Here is an 18628-nt window from a genome sequence, read left to right on the forward strand (position 1 = left end):
CTATGTTTCATCAATAAGCAGTTTGATCACATAAAAAAATAAAATATACGGGAGAAAGTTCGTAAACTGAAGTGCAACTTCTCCCCTTTCACAATTCCTTTTCTTACATTTCTGCTCCTGGTACACAAACAAGTACAGGCGAAGAAACAGACACACCACGAGCAAGGAGGCAGGACAAAGAACGAGCACTAGAAAACAAGCGCTGTTCACGCTGTTTTTTTTTTCCTTCAAAATGAGCGTCACCCAGCTTGTCATCCAGCAAAGCATAGAAGAACACGCCCACATATTCGGCAATCATTTCTCAAGCGTTTTCAATTCCTTAGAATACACAGAATCGTTTTTAAAATGCAAAGACAGAGAGGCAGCAGGAACTGCGCGAACGAGACACGGACGGCCAAGAGGCAAAGGCGCCCACGGACGGCCTCCTCGCCGTCTATGTCTCGTTCGGGCAGTTCTTTCTTCACATCTATAATAAACCAACTAGGCCTACAAGTTCTACCGAAGCAGGAATGAGACGCGCAGTAAAACTACAATGCAATAAATACACTGCACCCGGTCCTAATGAAATACATTACTGAAAACTGAAAAAAATATTTATTTGAGCAGAGCAGTTACAGTGTCTGCTGCAGGGGCAGAGGCTAAAGGCTGTGGCGCCTGACGAGGCCTCTGTCCCTCTGCAGTCGACGGAAGTGCAATGCGATTTGCGCATAACGAGAAGGTAAGGCACATAATTAAAACAAATTTGGATAAGTTATGCCGATATAATCACAACATTAACGCAGTATACGGAATGATATAAATATATACAGTAGTATGAAAGAATATTATACAGAGATTTTGTTCAGTATACTTTACATTGAAGGACACTTATAAAAAAAATAAAGTGAAAAACCATGGTACAAGAGAAGGATACATCCTGTGTGTGCATGTCATAAGTACTCGTCACTCCCCGTACAAAACACCTGATATTATTAGGACATCTTTAATGTGCTTTTTGAATGCGCTAATATTAGATGTGAAATTCAAGTTACCTTCAAGTTTATTAAGAATCGAAGCCATTTGATAAGGAACTGTTTGTTTACCATAATTGGTTCCGGTTTTTGGCATGCGTCTGTTATTGTGTCGGAAAGGATAACTAGAGTTTTCTTCCCTGTCGTAAATGTGCAGCTTCCGGAGTTGTACGAACTGAAGTAGTTTATAGTAGTATAGCTGGCGCATTACGAAATGCTCGCGCATCTTTCTCAGCCATTTGTAGAAGCACTTTTGAATATTTCTCACAAATTTTGGTTACTCGGAAAAATACCGGAAGCTTGAAAAAAAAGCCATTATTGTGCCATTTTTGAATCCTGGAAAGCAGCCGGTATCCCCTATTAGTTATAGGCCCATAGCCCTTACCAGCTGCGTCGGCAAATGCTTTGAAAGCATTACCAATATCAGGTTAACCTTCGTGATAGGACCTCTTGAACTCCTCGAAGTTTTTCAATGCGGTCGTAAAAAGGCAGGGTGAATAACAGGTCATCTAGTTCACCTTGAGAATACTCCCCGCAAAGCTTTTGTATACACACACAGCCCTGTCGTGTTGCCGCCATCGATTTGCAACAGGTATACGACAAAACCTGGAGGTTCGGGATCCTCTGCGATCTATGGTGGCCCAGGCATACGCAGAAGGATGTTGAACTGCTTGAATTATTTCCTATTTAACCTTTCTTTTCATGTACGCCTGGGCTTCAACCCTTTGAAGGGACTTTCCTAGAAGTGTAATTGAGCGCTACTTGTTTTAGACCGTCACACAAGACATGAGTGGTCGGACGCTGACTGCAACTGTTTTTTGAAACGCGCACACGTGCATACATTTATTGAGAAGAAAGGCAGTGAGCGCATGTGAATTTATTAGCATAAAAACCGCAGTGTAGGTTAAGGAGGCTAGACAGCATTTTATAGCCTATTCTTTAATAACCCGAGTTCACTTGCTCGCAGGGAGTCTCAAGTGGTGCAGATGCGCGTGTCGCATCTTCCCTTGACAACAAAATGCTTCAGACAGTTCGCGTGCTAATCTATCCTCACTTCTCATTAGATATTTGATTTCCTCAAGTCATGGCCGTGGGCGGGTAGATTCTGCAACGAGTCCGATGAGTTTCCTATCGATCTCTCCTGCTTCCTGACAGGTTCGAGGCTGGTGCTCACTGCCTTCCCTCGAAATAAATATACGAGTGTGCGTTTCAGTCAACTTACCGTGTCTTTCGGACTATAGTTAGTACCTGATATACAGTTTAGTCTAAATGGGCAAATTTTGGACTAACATAAAGTGTTTTGCTCAGATAGTCCGCACCCGGTGTATAGTCCGCTGGAACGAATTTCGGCTGAAAATAAGTTTTTTAGATTGTCCGCTTATGTGTCACAGAAGCAGCCTAGATTTACTTGACATTTTTCACAAAAGCAGTCCACATCCGTGCACTTTTTTTATGGCCATCAAATTCTCCCCTGCTCTGTTCGACTTTACTGCTTGCGCCCGCTCCACTACACTGAGCTCGAACGACTACGGCGTTATCCATCGACGTTTTTCGCGTATGCTCACAATCGCAAGTATTGAAAAGCAGCCTCTCTGAGTACTTGCAGCAGCATTTGTTTGCATATAGAAGCTGACTCCAATCGGAGTTGAATTTGCTGTGTGATTTAGCGCGGAAAAATATCTCAGCTGCAGTCAGGCCTTGTGTGTATTTAAACAGCCACTTTGGACTTCTACAGATATGACAAACGGTCTTTTAAAAATGAGCTGACGCTGAGGCAGCGATCGAATATCGGGCATTAACACAGCTAACATAGGTCGCCGGTTCGGATCCCTGCCGCGAGCTAGCCTCTAACTTAACTGGACAGTTTATGCTGCACGAAACGTGAAATCGCATGCCACCGTCCCGAACACTGTGCGACAAATGGTTGAGCCTCCTGTTCAGATGAAGATTCGTAAACACGTCCTAATGAAATACATTACGAAATGCTGGCGCATCTTTCTCAGCCGTTTGTAGAAGCACTTTTGAATTTTTCTAACAAATCATGATTACTCGGAAAAACACCGAAGCTTGAAAAAAAGCCGTTATTGTGGCATTTTTGTTTGAGGTAGGCCAGAGAAACTACTTACATACACCTACCAACCGGCTTGCGCATCATAGGCAGGTTTTTGTTTTGAAATGAATTAGCAATTGAGATGATTTTTCTAAACTCGTAAATATTGACTTTAGACAGCAGATTTGAATAGCAAAGTTGGCGAGCAGCTTCAGAAACCCCCATTCTTTTTATTTGTGATAAAGAAAGCCTCACGTGTATAGTTTTTCCGAGTTCCAAAGAAAGTCGTTGAAATACAAAAAAATGACGTGACTAGCGCATCCGCGCTCCACGATTGTGCTGCTCAAAATCCTGGCTTGCGTGAACGAAATCAGCTGCTGGTATGGCGCGAACCCCACTGCTCCGACAGGCCGATGTTTCGACGGTGGTTGTGGCGCAACTTGCGCCGTCACACTTGCGGACTGGCTCGCGTGGGCGTCGCAACCACCGTGGGCATATCGGCCTGCCGGAGCAGTGGGGTCGTCGCGCCATACCAGCAGCTTATTCCATGCCAAAATCCTGCGATGACGATGTTCAAGAAACCTGCCCATCCTCTCATGTTACAACGTGCGAGAGAGAAGTGTAATAGACTATAAACTAGCAACACGGGCAGAAAAAAATTACTTCCAGTCTTATCCTCAGAAAACAATAAATGTTATGTTCTCGCTCGAACTAGTCTTACAGAGCAATTCCACCCTCCACTTAAGTTACAAAAGAATTAGCAGTGAAAAATGCTCACAAATTTAAAGTAAAAATTTCGACAGAAACTCGCATTGCTTCCACACATAAAAACAACCTGATGACCTTCTTGACCCTTAGGTGGCCGCGGTGGCTCAGTAGTTAAGGCGCTCGTCTACTGAGCTGGAATACCCGGGTGCGAACCCTACATTGGCGGCCACGTTTCGATGTAGGCGGAACGCAAAAGGCGCCCGTGTGTTGTGCGATGTCAGTGCATATTAAAGATCCCCAGGTGGTCGAAATTATTCCGGAGACCTTGTGGGAATCCTGGCTTTCGCCGTCGCCTTTGCGCGGCTAGCCGGCCTCCCGCGTTGTTTCTCCTCTTTCCCTTGCTCCCGCCTCAGGCGGTGGAGAGGCGGCTGGGTGACTAATCACTGTCATTTAGCCACAGCTCCGCCCCGGCTCCCCAAGGGCCTTTGCCATTGGCGCCTTTTGGCGGGAATTCGGGACCCCGCTTTGGGCGGCCGCGCGCCGCGCGACCGTCCGAGCGGGGCCCAGAGAGAGAGATCCCTCCGAGACAGCGTAAGGTGCGTACGCAACTGTTTTGTCCCTGCCGGCCTTTGCCGCTCGGACCAGTGCTTACTCGAGCTCGCCCGCACGTGTCCTCTGACCTGCAGCGGCTCGAGCCTGTCCAGCGGGGTCCAGCGACCTCAGACAGGCGTACCTTGCGTTGATTGCCCACTCTCTCTCGCAACCGGCCCAACGGTCGACACGAGAGAGAGATCACAGCACTGCCGCGGGGACATTCTCCTGCAGCGGCGTGCTAGCGGCGCATATTGCTCGAGTCGCTTCGTGCGCGCAGCGGAGCCTTGCTCCTCGCGCGCCCCCGGGACGGGGTGACGATTGAGTGTGTGTGTACTGCTGAAGGACGACGTGAATAAACGTCTCCTTTGTGAACTTGGAGGCCTATTTCTTTGCGGCGAATCACTTTCCTCCCAGCGGAGGTTGAGTGCACTGCATCGGTGTCCCAGTGTGTGTGTGGTGACGGCTGATCGGGGCCCTTGGCTCGCGCGAAGCTCGAACCCGCGGTGGGTGGTGGCCTGCGTCCACGTAGAAACCCACAACCTCCACTGCGGCACCTCTTTCTCTCTTCTTTCACTCCCACCTTCCTTCCTTCCTCCTTTCCTTAAAAAGTAATTTACCAAAATTTTTTTTTTCACGTAAACTGTAGGATTCTGAGCGGGCATGCCTTTTGTACACTTATTCACACTAGTGCGATCTTGCCTAGATTACGGGTGCACAGTGCATGATTCTGCTAAACAGCTTTACCTGAAGAGACTGGGACCAGTACTGTTTAACAAACCCCAAAAAATCAGACCGCTCCTCCTCGGCTTTCGTTTGGTCTCTGAATTATGGTGTTTAACGTCCCAAAGCGGCTCAGGCTATGAGGAACACCATAGCGAAGGAGACCGAAAATTGCGACCACCTCGGGTTCTTTAACGTGCACTAACATCTCACAGTACACGGGCCTGTAGCATTTTGCCTCCATTGAAATGCTATCTCCGCGGTCGGGATCGAACCCGCGTCTTTCGGGTCAGCAGCCGAGCACCACAACCACTGAGCCACCGCAGCCCTCTTCCGCTTTGAAGAAAAAGGCCAAGAAATGGTACCCTAAACACACTGCCCGATATTGTCTGAATTCCCAACCCACTGTATCTCCCCGTGCACTCAACCGTTTACTTTATTTTTCCACCTACGGATGGCAAAACTTACATTTGATTTGGGCCTCCGCTTTTATTTTATGATTAGATTAATCCCGTTATACCTAAGCAGTGCAGGTACGGACTTGTTAGTTTTCATTCTTTCAGGTCGCCCCAGCCTACTGAATGAATGCCACGTTGGTACACCCTCCTTTTTTGTATGTGAATTTACGTTGACACATATCCACAAAAATTACACCCGACAGGAATATATGCTGCAAATTTTTTTTTGCAGTAAAGGAAAAATGTAAGTATTAGATTTTTCCACAGATAGTTATGGCAGTTATGGCATAGAGGTAGAGCATCAGCCTCGCGTGCAAGAGGACTGGGGTTCGAGTACCTTTGCCCCGCGATTCTCCACCGGGTTAAAAAAAAACTCCGCGTGTCGACGGAAGTGCGTACCCAGGCCTGGGGTGCGGCCTGATCTCAGTGACCAGAACCGACAAAGCACTCCCTCATCAGAACAAAATTCGGCAACCCTGGCATTGTATTTGGCCACAACCTCCCATATGAACAAGCCAATTATACCTCGGCCCTCAGTCCCCGGCGGCTGCGGAGCGACTGACGAAGGTGGCGGTCAGACCTGTGACGCAGTGGAGTGCGTTAAGAATCTCTGGTTCCGGACATGCCCCCACTGGAAACTGAACCTGGCAACGTTCGACGCTAGAACCTCATCCAGTAAGGCTAGTCTAGTAGCGCTGTTACAAGAACTACAGGGCTATAAATGGGATGTCATAGGGCCTAGTGCGGTTAGCCGTCCCTGTCTGTTACTTCACACCTATCTCTGAATACTGACCGAGGCGTTATCTCGGAAATCGATTTTATCCACCTCTGAGAGAAAGAAATGCTTGAAGCGTGTACTGACCAAAATGTAATAGATGTAACAGCACATCGCCTGACCGCATGTAAGTGGGCTACCTGAAAATAAGTGTAAGACCATACATACCCCACCCGCGCAGATGTTTCAATTGCCAGAGGTTCGGCCGCCGCGGTGGCTCAGTGGTTATGGTGCTCGGCTGCTGACCCAAAAGACGCGGGTTCGATCCCGGCCGCGGCGGTTGAATTTCTTTGGAGGAGAAATTCTAGAGGCCCGTGTACTGTGCGATGTCAGTGCACGTTAAAGAACCCCAGGTGGTCGAAATTTCCGGAGCCCTTCACTACGGCGTCTCTCATAGCCTTAGTCGCTTTGGGACGTTAAACCCATCATGGGAAGTAGCGGGGCCAGTTGGTTCATTTTTCTACTTAAAACAGTGCGCAGGGACAGGACAAAGTCGAGAAACACACAGACACAGCAGAAACACACACAGTGCTGTGTCTGAGTGTTTCTCGACTTTGTCCTGTCCCTGCGCACTGTTTTAAGTAGAAAAACGTTAAACCCCATAAGCCAAATCAAACCAAAGCGTTTGGCCACGGCTCACAGAGTTGTCGCGGCCGCAAAACTTGCGCAAAATGCGCTTCATACGATCACCCATCTGATGAATCACCCATTTGCAGAAGAGAACCTTGGCTCAACCCAGATATTGCTGACAGTGAGTTATTCCCGAAAGAGTATGCCGTTTATTGTAAACATAGGCCGCGAGTAGACGGAGGTGTTTTCTTGCTTGTACATACTGCTTTGTCATCAACAGCATTAAATCTTGGCCACGATGACATTGAATCTTTAACGTGCACTGACATAGCGAAGTACACGGGTACTCTAGAATTTCGCCTCCATCGAAATTCAACCGCCGCGGCCGGGATCGAACCCGCGTCTTTCGGGTCAGCAGCCGAGCGCCGTAACCACTGAGCCACCGCGGTGGCTTTAGAGCATTACAGTCTTTACCAAATGTATCAGCTATATTTTTCATACCCGAGTTATCATGACCATGAGCTCCGACCACGCATGTGCCAGAGCAGATCGGGAATATTAGTCTCCCCCAAGTAGCAACTTGTGCGCAGGTGCTTCGGAAACTATGTCGCGTAAAGACTGTAATGCTTAATAGTCTTTACGTGACATAGTTTCCGAAGCACCTGCGCACACGTTGCTACTTGGGGGAGACTAATATTCCCGATCTGCTCTGGCACATGCGTGGTCGGAGCTCATGGTCGTGATAACTCGGGTATGAAAAATATAGCTTACACAATTGGACTGCCGCTATAGGTCGATAATCAGCAAGTGATAACCATATTTTGGATCTTTTATTCTGCAATTTATTTTTTATTCGTTCTCCTTCATTGCAAAAACAAACTTCGCCGATGTGATGCGTGGCGCGGCGCACCAGGCTTCGGCACCTGTCCAGGCCATACACATTGAGCCTGTGACAGGGAAATCCGCGCCCCTAGGTGGCGTAGCTAACACTACTACGCTAACCCCGAAGCAGGCCGGGGGTCGGGCCTCAACGCCTTTTCCCACAGGTCGAGGTCAAACTGAAATGTCAGCGTTCCTTCTGCAGGGGCGCCCAGCACCTCACATGAGGTGATGGACACCCAAGGAAGCCGCGTACCGTCCGCGTCGGACGGTCGGCGAGGCACCTTGGATCGGTCATGGCGTTTACAGTAAATTAGAATTGCAGGGGACTTTTTTGCAAGTTAAGCCGCATAACAGAAATCTTTGCTTCCCTGTCTCCCGTCATCGTCTGCACTCAAGAAACTAACCTAGGTCCCCAGCACACAAATATGCTTAAAAAACATGTCTTCTGCCGCGATCGAGAGCAGGTGAGCAAGCTTTCGGGTGGAGTCGCCATTGTAGTGCAGACTATAACTTAAAGCAACTTCAAACCAAATTAAAGGCCGTAGCAGCCACGATGCTTACATATAAAACTATGACAGTGTGCTCCGTATATCGCGAGCCACATCTGAAAGTATCCCACATTGAGTTAGACAACCTTTTAGAACCAACTGCCAGAGCCTTATCTGGTAGTTGTAGACTTCTATGAACATTACTCTTTCTGGGGAAGTGAGGAAACAGATACGAGAGGAGCGGCAATGCGCGGCGCTGTGATTGAAAAACACGCCCATAGAGTGCCATCATGTAATAAGGGAGTAATTACTCATTGGCATCCACCCGAGCGCAGCCATACGGCTACAAAGGAAAGCTATACAGCTCTCTCAGAAACTTCGTAGTTAAAGAAAAATTCGTCCTGGCCCGGGGTTCGAACCCAGGACCACCGCTTCACCAGAGCAGTCCCTCTTCCTATCCACCTTGGGGGATTCCCCTAAACATTTGACCAGAGTGACATCATGTGTCACGCCGTTTCCACCCTTCAGTCTAAGGGGAGGCCAACAGACAGCATGTTTTTTGGTGAATCGACTACGTTAGCAGTATAGCCCTCTTTCATCGAAAACGCCGCTGTTTCTTTTTGTATGAAGCGTCCACCCTGTGGGAGCACCCACCGTATGGTGCAAATCCCGATACTCCCCCCATACACCTCTGTTCTTTTTCGAAGGAAGATGGCTTTGTTATCCATGTCATTAGCGCATCATCATGCGGTGTAGAACGATGGCGCCACAGTCTCCCCTGGACCCTTGATCAGGCACCACAACTCGTTTGCGCCACTTTTTACAGCGAAGGCTCTATATGCGACGCCTCTCGACACGCACGCGTCGGCTGTCCTCGGGTAAGAGCGCAAGGCGAAGTCGTAGCGCCGGGTACGCTCGGCTCTCCTACAGCTGGCGCAGATGAGGGAAAGCCCTGTGGAAACCAGGGGGGAGGGCGCGTGGTCTTCATTCTGGCACAGATCGCATTCGCGAGTGGCATGCGAAGCCGCGAAAAAATCCATGCGGCACATCTGTTGTTGACGTCAGCGCATTACGCCACACGGCTTATACGCTTGCCAATTTTCGGGGCCAGTGAGCTCGGAGAACGCTTTGGCGAGCCAACCATATGAGACCCTGTGAGCTTAGCTGCGACTCTGTCCCGCAGGTGGTGCTCCCAGACGGCACGGTCATCAACACTGCCGGCAAAGGGCGCCGCACGCGCAAGACGTCGGCGGGCTACAACATGACCAACCTGTTCGTCGGCTCCGAAGGCACTCTGGGCATCATCACGCAGGCCACTCTGCGGCTCTCCTCGTTACCGCAGGTAAGTGGACGAGTTCATGACTCACGTGGTATGCCCGCACTGCAACTGAGCGAGGCTGGCAAACTACGCAGGGGCTACATAGAGTTCTGCTGCTCGGTCAGTGGTTTAATTTTCCGGTTAGATTAAGTTTTGCTTCGAAGCGTGCCCTCTCTCGGTAATTGATGGTTGGACGGTGTTACACTGATGTCGCTCTGTTCGGAAAACCCCCTTTCCCAGCGTAGCATCTGTACTCGCCGCGCTCCCTTCAGCGGCGCAATTGTCTGGTGCCGACGCCTAGCGAAGCGTTCCATACGACGATTGCGGCAATTCCTCGTTGTTTTCCGTACAGCTTGCACAGAAGTGAACATACTGTATGGAGTATGAACATGGAGTATGTGAACATACTCCATAGACTGTATGGAAAACGCGTTTGGGAAAGTTGAAATTCGTATGGGCTTCGTATGGTATCGTTTACATCACACGGAAATAATCTGGAAACTGCACGGAAAGGACACTGCCGAAGTTCTTATTAGCCTTATCAGTTTGGGGTGCGAGAGGTGACTAGATTCATCCCGAGTGTTTGTAGTTCCGCACATCTTTTTACGTAAAGTGTTGGGTCAACACCGGTGCCCTCCGCACACCCTATACGAGTTTCGCTGCAGGAACGGTTACCCGTACGGGAACAGGTCGACGAGATGCTACGTGACGAGGTCATTCAGCCTTCGAACAGCTCTCATGTTGTGTACCATTGCAATGCCTCTGTGGGGGGCGTCGGCCTCGTCAAGCCTTTCACTGGCTTTTTGTCGACGCACTAAACACCGACATGATGCTGAATAAACATGATTCTGATTCTTATTCTTAAAGAGCGCCGGAAAATTCTCCTCGTCAAAAAGAAAAAAAAAAGATACGAGAGCTTACGGTTTTGCGTGAACAACCGGAGACTAAACAGCGCGACGAAGAGAGCCGTCTGCCCGCTTCCAACGGTGAAAGACACCTTCGACCAGCCCTGTGAGGCCGAGGTCTTCTCGTCGATGGACCTCAGGAATGGGTGCCGGCCGATCGAATTCGACGAGAAAGACCGAAAGACGGCCTTCATCTGCCAGACGGGTTATTCTAGTTCATGCCGTTCAGGATTTTTTCCTGCGTCAGCAACGTTTCTACGCGTTATGAACATTTTGCAAGCAGGCATCATGTGGTAGACATGTCTCGTTCACCGAGACGACGAAGTATTCGCTGAAAGAAGACAATACCTCAAGCGGCACACAACAGTGCCTGAAGCAAGTAGGTGTTAGGGGCTCACTTTGAAGTTGCAGAATTGATGCTTTGTATTCAAAGAACTGCTGTTCCTCGGCCATGTCGTTGTCTGAGGTGGGGCACGCCCTGGCCCACAGAGGACGGCTGCTGTCGTGAAATTCCCGCATCTGGGGGACAAGAAAGCTTTGCGACGATTTCGGCCTCTGCATTGCCGAGTCCTGTCCCGTTCTAGGGAGCAGCATCACCTTCAACAAAGTTCAACGTCCTTTGCAAGCCACACAGAGATGCACTCTGACGGAACCAGGGGCCGGTTGCGTGGGCGTGAGTGAATTTACGCTCGGAGTAAAATGGCGTAAAAGTGGCAGGATTTTCCCTAGTACAGTGAGATTTTCTCGTAGTGGCCCCCAGCCTGTCACGGCGTGGTACATGGTGGCTCTCAGAGAATCGAGTGCCGTCTGCTTCGCGACGCATTCGCCTTTGTTCGTTCGCTCGCTGCGCATAGCGCTTGCAAAGAAAGATCTCCCTTTGTCATTGCGTTCGCACCAAGAAAGTTTTGTGCCGAAGTGGCTTCCTATTAAAGACTGCATTGAGATTTTTTGATATTACACCTAACTGGAAGCCAACTACGGTTGCCATGTAAACGTCACCGTAAAAAATACGGGATACTAGAATATACTCTGCACGCGCACGAAATATATTAGAGTAGTTCATGCCTTGGCGCTTTCAGTAAGGCCTGATTCTAATGGTGACATACAAGTAGTCATACCTGACTGACATACTAGTAGTCACTGCGTGACGCAGTCAATTCGTATGGTGGGTGAGGCTTACTATTTCGAGTATGCACGTATGCTATAAGAAGCGGCGTAGTAATGACGTCTGGATTAATTTTAGACTCTGAGATTTTCCATAACCTGGCACTGACATCGCATATCATACGGGGTTAATCAGATTCAGGGTATCACTTTACACTTCCCTGCCACTACTGTGGCTGCGCTAGCTCCTCACCACGTGCAACGCTGTGAAAATAAGCACAATAAGAACCGTAACAGAAATTGCTGAGGTCGTACTGATTAGACGTAACGAAAATAAATATGCGATCACCTTTTGGCTGATGCTGCATGATAATGAAGCGTTTCTGGTTGTGGCACGATGTGAAAATTACGCCTTTCTTCCGTACGTTAATCTACGTTAATTCCGTACGTTAATTCCGTACGCTAATCTACGTTGTCGTCTACGTTCTTTCCTCCCGTCGCAGTCATTTCAGCCAGGAATGTTAACGCTTCTCTTTGTTGTGTTTCTACAGCTTAGGAAGTCTCGTATTGATATGGCGTATTGTGTTCAGAACAGTATTTGGCCACCCTGGTGTAGTACTTGGTCACAACCTTCTATGAACAAACCGGTTTACCCTCGGCCCTCACTCTCTAGCCGGTGTGGAGCAACTGACCAAAGCGGCGGGCAGACATGTGACCACGGTGTAAAAATAATTTAGGTGTTGACACTGACCGCCCGCCGCGGCGGAGACCGCGCACAGATCTTGTTTGCCCTCTAGTACATGCGCCGACCGCAGCGGCGCGGGGGCGCTGCGGAGCGCAAGGAGGAGCGAACACAATCTGGTTGCGCCGCCGGGCGCAGTGTCAGCACCTAAATGTATTCTTACACCGTGCATGTGACGCCGCGGAGGGTGCTAAGAATCTCTGGCTCAGGACAGGCCTCCATTGAAAACCGAATCTGGCAATGTTTAACGCTACAACCTTATCCACTGAGATTAGCAGTGCTGTTCGAGGAACTAGAGGGTGTTACTTGGGATGTAATAAGGCTTAACAAGGTGAGGAGCACAGATGAGGCGTATACAGTACTAAAGGGCGGGCATGTACAGTGCTATCGCGGATCTGTTGAAGGACGGAGGGGAAATTGTGCCAGAAAAACTAGCCACCCTGTATACGCATTGAAACATGACCTTCAGCGTACCAGAAGCTTTGAAGAACGCTAGCATTATCTGAATTCATAACAAAGGGGATGCCAAGGACTTGAATACTTACAGACCGATCAGCTTACTGTCGGTTGCCTGCAAGGCATTCACTAAGGTAATCACTAACAGAATGAGGACAACCTTAGTCTTCAATCAACGAAATGATCAGGCAGGCTTTTGTAAGGGACACTTGACAATAGACCATCTTCACTTTCTCAGTCAGGTTATAGAGAAATGCGTAAAATATGACCAACCACTATATCATCATCATCATCATCGTCGTCGTCGTCGTCATCGATATCGTCATCGATATCATCATCGATATCATCATCATCATCGATATCATCATCATCATCGATATCATCATCAATATCATCATCATCATCATCATCATCATCATCATCATCATCATCGATATCATCATCATCATCGATATCATCATCATCATCATCGATATCATCATAATCATCATCGATATCATCATCATCGATATCATCATCATCATCATCATGACTACACCCACTGCAGGGCAAAGGCCTCTCCAACTATCAGCGCCCGTCCTGTAGGCCCGTCCTGTCATGTCCTCTGTGTATTCGTCCTAAAAGTTAGCGCTGCTTAAATTTTAACGAAAGAAAATGCATAACCAACTACCCCGCAACGTGTTTTACTAAATAGCCTTCATTGATTACGAGAGAGCATTTCACTCAGTGAAAACCTCAGCAGTCATACACGCATTGCGGAATCAGGGTGTAGAAGAGCCTCGTGTGAAACTACTGGAAAATATCTGTAGCAACTGCACAGCTACCAATGCCCTCCATAAAGTCAGCAATAAAATTCCAATAAGGAAAGGCCGCCCCGGTGGCTCAGCTGTTATGGCGCTCGGCTGCTCACCCGAAAGACGTGGGTTTGAACCCGGCCGCGGCGGTCGAATTTTGATGGAGGTGAAATTCTAGAGCCCGTGTATCGTACGATGTCAGTGCACGTTAAAGAACCCCAGGTAGTCGAAACTTTCGTAGTCCTTCACTACGATGCCCCTCGCGGCCTGAGTTGCTTAGCGGCGTTAAACCCCCATAGACTATAAACCTAACCATAAACTTATAAGGAAGGGCCTCAGGCAGGGATACACGATCTCGCCAATGCTCTTCACCGCCTGTGTGCAAGAGGTATTCCAAGGCCTGAATTGGGAACAGTTGGGGATAAGAGTTAATGAAGAATATCTAAATAATCTGAGATTCGCTGATGAGATTGCCTTGCTGAGTCACTCAGGAGCGCTCTTTTCTCCCTTTACTGAAGGTGAAAACGGCGTTGTGCATTAAAAAGATACTTTTCTTTTAGTAGTAACTTTCCACGTTTAACGCAAGACAGGTATACAGCACCGCACATACACCAGCACAAGAAAGCTGACGGGCGTATAGTTGTGGTGGGCAGTCGCCGTGCTTTCGTCCCACTGATGTTATGCCGAAAGCATTCCCAGAGAGTGTCATCCCACTTGGTTTGTACTTGTTTGAGAGGATGTTTAGGAGCGCTCCTCAGATATTGCAGGAAACACTGTACGTGACGAATGTTAGGCCAGTGTTAGAATACGGTTGCGTAGCACGCGTTTGCTTTTGCTCGTGCTCTCGCAGACAGGTTAGAAAATTCGCAGAAATGCCCCGCAAGGTTTGCCTAAAAAATTATCACTGCAGCATAAAGAGCTCACACTTTCTTGGTAGTATTGGCTGGGAGTCTGTAATACTAGGCGAAAAATAGTCAGCCTGAAACTATTGGACAATATTTACTTTGACTACATTGGAATTTTTAAATGCACTTGTCTAAAGAAACTACACAACACATCGTTGACACCATACCGAAATCGAAGCGGTAGGAGTTATCGAGGGCAGTTTAATGCGTTAAGATATTCTCCTTGTCCAGGATATCCTTACGAATTACATGGCTTATCTATGATCGTTTCTTGAATGCTGTCGTTGAACCTGGTTTGTTCAGTTTTAATTTCATTTTTTCTTTGCCTTCTTTTTTGGTTGACCCCTTGCAGCTTGGTTCCGAGTATTTTTTTCGCCGCTAATTGTGAGAGAATTTCCAGGATCCAGAGCGTTTGCTTACCGCTCCTTCCGCCTGTCTCTCTTTGCTATTGAGGCGTGCATGCTTTTGCCGCGTAACTTCCGTTCTTGCCGCAGCATTCAACGGGGGGAAACCTTATTGGATTTTGCCTCCCTTCTGGGCCGGCTGCTCAGTCGGAGTACCCGGGTTCGAACCGTCTATAGATAGTCTATAGACTTCTTATTTACTCTATTGGCTGCCTATAGATATTGCTTTCTGACTATTCATTCTCTATAGACTGTCTATAGACAAGTCTACTGAAGGTGTATGGCCATAAATCTATGGGTTGTCTATAGACTGTCTATGGCATTTGTATTGCCTATAGATTGTTCTCTAGGGTTTGTCTATAGACAGTCTATAGACTCGGTAGAAAGAAGTCTATAGACACTCTATAGACTGTCTAAAACTTTTTTTGTAAGGGCTGTGCGACGTCAATGCACGTCAAAGGTTTCCAAGTGGTCTAAATTACTCCGGAATCCTCTTCTTTCTCCTTAAGGCACCGTTGAGGTGTCGACCGAGATGTGAGGCGGTCACTGCGCCGTTTCCTTCCCTCAAAATCCTCCTGTGGGTGCAGGTGGTGGTGGCGGCCGTGTGTCCCTTCCCGACGGTGACGGCGGCCATCGAGGCCGTGGTGCAGACCCTGCAGTGCAGCGTCCCCGTGGCACGCATCGAGTTCCTCGACGACGAAACCATAAAGGCGTGCAACAGCTACAACAAGACCGACTTCAAGGAGACCCCGACGCTCTTTCTCGAGTTTCACGGCTCCTCGGAGCAGGCCGTCCGCGAGCAGGTGCGCCCCACTCTCCGACCGCGCGTGATATCACCTATAGACAGTCGGCTTATTATTGACTCTATTGACTTCCTATAGATAATGCTTTTTGTCTATTCGTAGTCTATAGATCGTCTATAGACCAAAGTCTACTAAAAGTGTAAGACCATAAATCTATAGATTTCTATAGACTGTCTATGGCATCTGTATTGCCTATAGACTGCTCTCTAGGATCTGTCTATAGACAGTCTGCAGACTTTATAGACAGAATTCTACAGACGCTCGATAAACTGTGTAGAACTTTTTTTGTAAGGGATGGTCCCTCTGCAACGATGCGAGCGAACAAAAGTTGCCAAAGGGAACGAGTGTAGCCCTCGTCAAAAGTCCAGGAGGGGTTTTCATGCGATCTCGGTGTTCTAGTTAAGCCTCTTGAAGTTCAGAGGAACTCTGGTCGTTCCCCCTCTGAAGGATTGCACTTGCGTGGACGCTACAAAAGCGGCGCTATGCTACAGCGTCCGTATAATGCAACATGGTTTTCACGCTTCTGAACGCTGATATGCAGAAGAATATGCGGCCAAAGTTAAAAAAAAATAAAATGTTTTCATTTTTCTTAGTCGTCGTCAGGACTTAGCGCTGTTCAGTTCTGTTCTTTTTTTTTTTGGAGGTTGATGCGACTATATCTGGTTATCCATAAAACTTCCGAATATCAACACGACGTTTAATTATGGCAATTCTGGTACTCTTCTTTCTTGGGATAAAAATCTGCAAGATAGATAAATTGTTCCAAGGGCCAGGTTTGACCAAGTAAAAAATACTTTTGAAGGGGAGAAAAATATTAACGTGCAGACTAAAGCATTAATAGTTTTTTGTTCTCGGAAGTTTTAGGTGCCTATATTTATTATATACTAAGCTGCTGATAATAATACACACCCAATAATTCAGCGCAAGAACATTTTTCAGCGAAAAACCATTTATGAGCGCAATTGTTTCATATAATGTAAGATTTACCTATAACAATAAACTCATGGAACATGTCGCATACTCGCACATTATGGACTTCTTAGATGCTAACAAATTTTTCCATGCATCTCGGCGCGGTTTTCGCAAAGGGTATTCTTGCGAAACACAGCTAGCTACGTCCCTCACTTATTTACGTGCTAACCTGGACACTAACATTCAGACTGACGCTATTTTGGTGGATTACGCTAAGTCATTTTACAAAGTACCGCATCAACTTGATGAGCATCAACGATTAAAATAAAACTATCATGGTTAAACGTGCTTAAACCTACATCCTAACATAGTAATGTGGATCCAAGTCTTCTTAACAAATCGCTCTCAATCGCTCATTGTAAATAACCAGTCTTCCAACTCTCTTCCTGTAACATCAGGCGCCTCTCTTGTTTTTTATAGTATATGTACAGGACCTCCTGCAACATGCGTGTTGCCAAATTGGAATGCTTGCTGAGGACTGCGTAGTCTGCTGCCCAGTAACTGACTCTACTAATCAAGCAGCTCTACAACAGGACCTTGATCACATAGAAAAATGGCGTGAAAACTCACTCATGACCCTTAACCCAGGCTCATGTAAGCTCCATTCCATAATACAGCGCCATAGCAGACCTGTCTTTCAGTACAAAATCTCTAAGCAGTTCATAGAATTGGTACCATGTTTCAAATACTGAGGCGTGACATTATCTAATTACATGACATGGAATACAGATGTTTCCAACGTGATATCATTAGCTAACAAAACACTGAGATTTATTAAACGCCACCTTCGCCTCGTCCCTAATCACATGAAAGTTATCGCTTACGAGCCACTCGTACTCGACCTAAAGCTAGAATATGCATCCGCCATATGAAGCCCGCCCTTTATTATCCTGTTGCGCTGTAGTTATGGATCCTCATAAACGTCCTAGCAGTCTAAAATCACGCTGCAAGGTCGCTCCACTCTTCTTCAGCAGAGAGGTCATTCCTGTCACGGGCAGTCTTTAAGAAAAACGATTGCTGGAAGGTTGTGGTTACCTTATTCTATCTTTAGAGAGTCTGTTTGCTGTTAGAACGTAGTCATCTAACTGAACAGGCCATTGCAACTGGAACGTGTCTTGTCTCTGTGCTCCGCAGGTGGACACCGTGACGGAGCTGGCGCAGGCCAACGGGGCCGGCGAGCTGCAGTGGGCGCGGGAGCCCGAGGAGCGCAACCGGCTCTGGAAGGCCCGCCACGCCATCTTCTACGCGACGTGCGCGCTGCGGCCCAACACGCGCTGCTACGTGACGGACGTGTGCGTGCCCATCTCGCGGCTGCCGGCGCTCGTGGCCGCCGCCAAGGAGGACATCGCGCGCCACGGCATCCAGGGCACCGTGGTGGGGCACGTGGGCGACGGCAACTTCCACACCATGATGCTGTTCGACCCCAGCGACCCCAAGGAGTACGCCACCATCAAGGAGGTCGCCGACAAGCTGGCCACCAGGTGGGCTTGGTGGCCAGTGGCCATAGTCTATAATAGACTCCTTATTGACTCTATTGACTTCTATAGATATTGCTTTTTGTCTATTCATAGTCTATAGACTGTCTATAGACAAAAGTCTACTAAAAGTGTATGGCCATAAATCTATAGATTGTCTATAGACTGTCTATGGCACTTGTGTTGCTTATAAACGGTTGTCTAGGATTAGTCTATAGACAGTCTATAGACTTTACTGACAGAAGTCTATAGACACTCTATAGACTGTCTAAAACTTTTTTGTAAGGGCACGCGCGTGTTTTCTACGCATTGCTTCTAATTCGACTGCTCGCACCGCTGCTGTGGTCGTTACGCCGGGCTGTCTCAGCGTCTTCGCTAGTCGAGGGACCGGGAGCAACCATTTGAAACACAAGTTCAAACACGACTGCGCACAGTGTTGCCAGGTCCTAAACTCAAGAAATACCCACAGAAATGGTAAAAGTACCCAGAAAGTAG

At 47.9% G+C, this 18628-nt stretch overlaps 1 protein-coding gene across 4 annotated transcripts in view; it reads left to right on the top strand.

Moving 5' to 3' along the window:
- Nucleotides 1-18628, top strand: part of LOC149367671 (D-lactate dehydrogenase, mitochondrial-like) — a 74337-nt gene that overhangs the window by 21145 nt on the left and 34564 nt on the right. For all 4 annotated transcript variants that reach the window (XM_089556735.1, XM_089556743.1, XM_089556753.1 and 1 more), the window contains exons 4-6: nt 9439-9597; nt 15471-15686; nt 17793-18139. In XM_089556735.1, coding sequence (XP_089412861.1) covers nt 9439-9597; nt 15471-15686; nt 17793-18139 — 722 coding nt within the window. The remainder of the gene's footprint in view (nt 1-9438; nt 9598-15470; nt 15687-17792; nt 18140-18628) is intronic.

Source organism: Amblyomma mixtum, chromosome 1 (assembly GCF_055824585.1).
Source record: "Amblyomma mixtum isolate Tamu chromosome 1, ASM5582458v1, whole genome shotgun sequence".
NCBI lineage: Eukaryota > Metazoa > Arthropoda > Arachnida > Ixodida > Ixodidae > Amblyomma > Amblyomma mixtum.